At 60.4% G+C, this 6,560-nt stretch overlaps 1 protein-coding gene across 1 annotated transcript; it reads left to right on the top strand.

Moving 5' to 3' along the window:
- The first annotated feature begins 1,607 nt into the window (after nt 1-1,607).
- HRC (histidine rich calcium binding protein) lies at nt 1,608-5,884 on the top strand. The gene is made up of 6 exons (XM_055552426.1): nt 1,608-3,873; nt 3,949-4,019; nt 4,566-4,634; nt 4,913-4,967; nt 5,438-5,474; nt 5,648-5,884. The coding sequence occupies exons 1-6, from the start codon at nt 1,809-1,811 to the stop codon at nt 5,682-5,684; spliced, it is 2,334 nt and encodes a 777-aa protein (XP_055408401.1). The 5' UTR covers nt 1,608-1,808; the 3' UTR covers nt 5,685-5,884.
- The last annotated feature ends 676 nt before the right edge of the window (nt 5,885-6,560 follow it).

Below are 6,560 nucleotides of genomic sequence, written 5' to 3'. Positions count from 1 at the left end.
CCCAGCCCGGGGCGGGACCAGGTCTGCGGGGCGGGGAGCGCAGGGGATGCGTAGAGCGGGAGGCGGGGCCGAGGCTGGAACAGGACTAGGGGCAAGGGGTCAGGGACCAGAGAGAGGAGGTCAGGGAACCAGGGTGAGGGGGACGGGGACCAGAGAGAGGGGGACGGGGACCAGGGAGAGGGGGACGGGGACCCAGGGAGAGGGGGACGGGGACCAGAGAGAGGGGGACGGGGACCCAGGGAGAGGGGGACGAGGACCAGAGAGAGGGGCACGGGGACCAGAGAGAGGGGCACAGGGACCAGAGAGAGGGGGACAAGGACCCAGGGAGAAGGGGATGGGGACCCAGGGAGAGGGGGACGGGGACCCAGGGAGAGGGGGATGGGGACCAGAGAGAGGGGGACGGGGACCCAGGGAGAGGGGGACGGGGACCAGAGAGAGGGGCACAGAGACCAGAGAGAGGGGGACAAGGACCCAGGGAGAAGGGGATGGGGACCCAGGGAGAGGGGGATGGGAACCAGAGAGAGGGGGTCAGGGACCAGAGAGAGGGGGACGGGGACCCAGGGAGAGGGGGACGGGGACCCAGGGAGAGGGGGACGGGGACCCAGAGAGTGAGAGACAGAGTCCAAGAGAGGGGGGACAGAGGTCAGAGAGAGGGGGATGGGGACACAGAGAGGAAATGCCAGCGATGAGGGAGAGGGTCCACTGACTACACTGACAAAGTGTTGGGGGACACAGAGACTTAGGTGGGGGCAGAGAATTGGAAGGGTGGAGGGCTGCACTGACCCAAGAGACAGTGAGAAAGGCTTGGATAGGTGGATAGTGTGCACACAGACACACTCAAGAGTGAGAAGAAGGGGACAGAATCCTCAGGACGGGGACAGGGGTCCTGAGAGAGCAGGTGAAGAAGGCTGGGACCCCAAAGAGCTGGAGCGGCAGTGCTGGGATGAGCAGTGGGAGGTGTGGGTAGGCAGACGGGCAGGGCCGCGTGTCCCCTGCCAGCTCTCTGACAGGGACAGCTGTGGCCGCCTGGGTAACCTGAGCCCCCCACCCCCCTGTGCCACATTTATAGCCCTGGCCTGGCCCCATCCCCTGCCCCCAGATCTGAGTCCCAGGGACAGGAGGTCACGGGTATGTGTGCTGCAGCAGAATGCCTCTCACCCTTCGCCAGGGCCTCCATTCTGGCATCCACCATCTCAGCAGAGCAGCCCATTCTGGCCAGAAACTCCCGGGAATCTAACCCTCCAGTCCTTCCTTGGCAGGGGTCTCTCCCTTCACATACATCCCTCCTGCTCCCCTCCCCCGGGGTCCAGGCTCCCCGACACTGGCCAACTAAAAATCTAGCCATTGTCTTGGCAGCTGCCAAGCCTGAATGCGTTGGCAGCCCAAAGTCAGAGGCCCTCGACTCCTCTCTCCTGGCCAAAGAGAGACCCCTTCATCCACCCCCTTCCCAGCTGAGAGGAGGAGGTGCAGGAGGGGAGGGGCAGGAGCGGACTGACCCAGAATAACTCAGGGCCCAGAGTAAATTTAGCCACAGAAAGGGGAGGGGAGAGACCCTATTGGCTGGGAAGTGGGAGGGAGGGCCTGCGAGGGGGGTCAGGGGACTCTGAAGACAGCCTCAGAGGGGTGTCCAGAGGCTGACTGTGAGGGCCAGAGGGCAGAGACGGGGAGGGACACAGCAAAGGAACGACATACGGAGCCAGAAAGGGAAGGAGCAGCCCCAAAGGGACAAGGAGCCCAACATCCATCCTCGCAGCCACAGCCACAGTGGGAGCCAGCCCTGGGAGCAGCTCCGCTGCCCGTCTGTCCCCATGGGCCTCTGCGGGCCATGGCTGCACACTTCTGTCCTCTGGGCCGCAGTGGCCAGCCTGCTCCTCCCCCCCGCCATGACCCAGCAGCTGAGAGGGGCTGGACCCGGCCCCAGCAACTGGGACGACCATGCAGGAGCTTCGGGGCCCTCAGAGGACGTGTCGGGCAAGTCTGACCACCACAGAAGCCATGGAGATGAGAACGGGGATGTTTCCACAGACAATGGGCACCATTTCTGGGGCCACGGAGACCACGGAGAAGAGGATGAAGATGTCTCCAGAGAATCTCAAGGCCATAGGTACCAAGGCCACGAGGTGGGAGATGATAACATCTCTGACGAGGAGGAGTACCCCAAGCATGCTCAGCAGGCCCATGGACACAGACGCCACGGAAATGAAGACGCAGATGATTCAGCTGAGCGCGGGGACCTCTTCCCCAGCCACGGGAGCCAGAGCCATCAAGACGAGGAGGAGGAGGAAGTTGTGTCCAGTGAGCATCACCAACATCACGTCATCAGGCAGGCCCACCGAGGCCACAGAGAAGAGGAAGATGAAGACGAGGAAGAGGAGAATGTCTCCACTGGGTATGGACAGCAGGTCCACAGATGGCAGGACCGTGGGGAGCAGAAGGACGAAAACGGCTCAGAGGAACACGACCACGGCCATGGCCCCAGCCACAGACACGGGGGCCACAAAGATGACGATGATGGCGGTGATGCTGTCTCCACCAAGCACAGACATCAAGTCCACAGGCACCAAGATCATGGGGAGGAGGAGGAGGAGGAGGAGGAGGAGGCTGTCTCAGAGGAACATCCCCACCATCACAGCCCCAGCCACAGACACCGGGGCCACGAAGAAGAAGATGATCATGAAGATGATATTGTCTCCACTGAGCACAGACATCAAGTCCACAGGCACCGAGACCATGGGGAGGAGGAGGATGAAGATGACTCAGAGGAACATCCCCACCATCACAGCCCCAGCCACAGACACCAGGGCCACGAAGAAGAAGATGATGATGAAGATGACAATGATATTGTCTCCACTGAGCACAGACATCAAGTCCACAGGCACCGAGATCATGGGGAGGAGGAGGATGAAGATGACTCAGAGGAACATCCCCACCATCACAGCCCCAGCCACAGACACCAGGGCCACGAAGAAGAAGAAGATGATGATGAAGATGATGATGATATTGTCTCCACTGAGCACAGACATCAAGTCCACAGGCACCGAGATCATGGGGAGGAGGAGGATGAAGATGACTCAGAGGAACATCACCACCATCATGGTGGCAACAAGGAAGACGAGGATGAGGATCTGTCCACGGAACACTGGCACCAGGCCCCCAGACATACCCACCATGGCCTTGGAGATGAGGAGGAGGAGGAAGAGGAAGAGGAGATCACAGTCAAGTTCAGCCACCATGTTGCAAGCCCCCAACCCCAAGGCCACAAGAGCGCTAAGGAGGAGGACTTCCCAGAAGATTATAAAAAAGCAGTCCCTGGCCATGACCACCATGGAGTCCCCAAGGAGGAAGATGAGGACATCTCTGCCAGGCTTGGCCACCAGGCTCCCAGCCACAGGCTGCAAGACCACAGAGATGAGGGGACTGGCCACAGAGGGTCCATCAAGGAAGAGATGAGCCCCCGGTCCCCAGAACATATCGGGGTGAAGGATAGAAGCCACTTAAGGGAGAGTGATTCTGAGGAGGACGAGGAAGAGAAGGAAGAGGATCACAGCTCCCATGAAGAAGCCAACGAAGGTTCAGAAGAGGGAGGAGAAGACACCCACCATGGCAGCCTGGATGACCAGGAGGATGAGGAAGATGAGGAGGAAGGGCATGGCCTCAGCTTGAGCCAGGAGGAGGAGGAAGAGGAGAAGGAGGAAAAGAGAGGAGAGAGAGCTAAGGTTTGGGTCCCACTGAACCAAGACCACCAGGAGGAAGACAAAGAGGAGGTGGGGCTCGAAGAAGATGAACTCCCCTTCACCATCATCCCCAACCCGCTGACCCGGAAGGAGGTGTCTGGAGGTGCCTCCAGTGAGGAGGAGAGTGGCGAGGACATGGGTAAGTGATCTGACTGGTTGGGGGTGGGGAGGAGCGGAGTCAGCCTGGGTCATTGCTGCCCTCTTGTCCCCGCAGGTCAGCAGGATGCCCAGGAGTATGGGAACTACCAGCCAGGGTCCCTGTGTGGCTACTGCTCCTTCTGCAATGTATGTCTGCAACCCAGATCCACCCACCGAGCTGTTTCTAGACTTTGTACCAGGGCTCTGGTGTGCCTTGGGAGGGTCGTGAGCAAAGGAGAATCAGCGACAGTTCTGAGTGAACAAAGACACTTCTGGGGCTACCTGGGGGGCAGACTGAAGGCCAGGAGGCTGGGGAGGAGCCTGGGACAATGGTCCAAGAGTGGGAGGGTGAGGCCTGAGCTGCACTTGCAGACCCGAGGACAGGGAGGAGGGTGCAAGGCAGAGCCAGGGTGGCGGGGGTGGGGGTGGGTGGGGGGACAGGACTGGAGACGGAGAGCAGGGAGGGAGGAGGTGAAGAGAGTACCCGAATGTCCAGCCCACAGTAACAAGGTGATGTCGCGGGACCTTGCAATAGGGAAATGAGAGGGTGGAAAGCAGGTTGGGGGAAGATAACTGAGCTCAGTGTTGGAGGTGAGGAGGCTGAGAAGTTGGGGAAACGTCCAGCCGGCAGGGTGGAGAACTGGTGGATGGCTCCCAAACATTTCCGTCTAACCTGGCTCCTCTGGTCCCCAGCGATGCACTGAATGTGAGAACTGTCACTGTGACGAAGAGAACATGGGAGAGCATTGCGACCAATGCCAGGTAAGACTTCTCCCAGACCCAAGGATCCCCCAGGCTCAGGATGGCCCGGGACCAGCTGAGCACCCCCAGGCCCAAATCCTGGCGTCTGCCCTCAAACCGACCTAACCCCTTACTCTTGATGTAGCCTGGACTCCAAACCCTATCCTACCTCTGACCTTAACCTCCACCTAGCTAGTCTCAGCAGCTAGTCTCCTGCCCTCGTACTGCCCGCGCCCCATCCTGACCCCGCCCCCCTGACCACCTCCTGCTTCTCTCTCTCTCCGTGTCCTCGCCCCCAGCACTGTCAGTTCTGCTACCTCTGCCCGCTGGTCTGCGAAACTCTCTGCTCCCCGGGTGAGCATGGGCGGGGCCCAGGAGGAACCCGGGTGAAGGGCGGGGCCTAATGGCAGCGGAGCCAACCCGAGGAGGGGACCGGAAGGCTGTTGGGCGTGGCTATGTGGGGAGGCGTGGCCCAGGCTGGGCATCTTTGACAGGAATGGGAGGAGCACTGAGGGGTGGGGCCCGCACAGAGGGAAGGTTGGGGATAGATGCCAAAACTAAAGGGGTTAGGATTGCCTAGAGGATTGAGTGGCTAGCCGAGAACCGAGAGAGTGGGGCCAAAGCAAGAATGGGGCTCCTGAAGAATGAGAACACCCAGAGCCGAGGGGAAGGAGTGGGCCCTTCAAAGGTGTCCCGGAAGAAGGAATTCATTTGGGAGAAGGAACCCAGAAAGGGGGGTGGAGCTAGTCCTGATCGTGGACTGAGTGAAAAGTGACCCCCAAATTCACCCGTGGTGTACCCCTCAAGCCTCTTCTCTCCCACAGGAAGCTACGTCGACTATTTCTCCTCGTCCCTGTACCAGTAAGTATGTGGAAGGGAAAGTTTGAGGGCTCCTTTAGAAAGGTGCTGTCCCGCTATGAATTACTGGACAACCCTGGGATTCTATTTCCCCCTTGGTGAAATGGGCAGCCCTAAGCGCCCTGGGGTGAGCTAGGGACACTTCGACTGTCCAATCTCTGCGTCCTTCTCTCCAGAGCCCTGGCAGACATGCTGGAAACTCCGGAACCCTGACCCAGCCTCGTGGCTGCGGCGCAGACATACCTCCCTGGCCCTCCAACCCCTTTCCACAAGCCATATTTATTTCTCTGAATAAACGTGCTCCCCGAGACCTCACTGTCAGGCGTGGGGTCGTGGATTTGAGGGAGAAGGGGCCTGAACTCCTCGAGGTGTTTGATTACTAGGTCCTGATAAATAAATCAGTCAACACGGGAGCTTTTTGAAACAGTTCTCTTTACCCGTGATCACTGAGTGACGCCTGGGGCAGGGAGGCCGACCAAGAGTCGGGGGCGAGGGCTCCCCCACCGTCCTTCCTCCCCCCACGCCACGTCGCCCAGTGGCATCGTGGAAAGAGGATTCTCCCATGCAAACCCCGGAGCCGGAGCGGAACGGGGAGCGCAGTTCTGCACCCCGTACCCCCGGGGCACGGACACGGCCACAGCACGGGGGGCGGAGGGGCCTCGGGGACACGAGACACTGGGGAGAGAGGGGGAACCCCGCCCGCAGCTGACCCCAGGCACCAGCAACGGGACGCGGCGGGGCGGGGCTGAGTGGCACAAGGGGCGAGGCTTTTAGCAGCGAGTCCCCCCTCCCCTCCTTTCGGACGAAGAAGGAAGACTTGGGCCCCGCAACTGAGAAGAAAGAGGAGGGGTCAGCCTCTCCCCGCATGCGGCCCGGGAGGGAAGCCCCGCCCCCTTCCCGCGGGGAAAGGGCACCCATATCCCATCGGAAACTGATCAATAAATTACAAAGTAGAGGATAGGGAGGCGGAAGTTTGGGGCGGGATTTCTTCCAGCCCTCTTCTTCCCCCCTCTCAGTCCAGTGCATGTGGTTTGGTCCAGGCCCAGTCCATTTGTGAGGCGGGGACCAGCATTCCCCGTTCGTCTGTAC

Source organism: Bubalus kerabau, chromosome 17 (genome assembly GCF_029407905.1).
Source record: "Bubalus kerabau isolate K-KA32 ecotype Philippines breed swamp buffalo chromosome 17, PCC_UOA_SB_1v2, whole genome shotgun sequence".
In the NCBI taxonomy this organism is placed as follows: Eukaryota; Metazoa; Chordata; class Mammalia; order Artiodactyla; family Bovidae; genus Bubalus; species Bubalus kerabau.
This window is presented reverse-complemented; position numbering and strand designations above follow the sequence as displayed.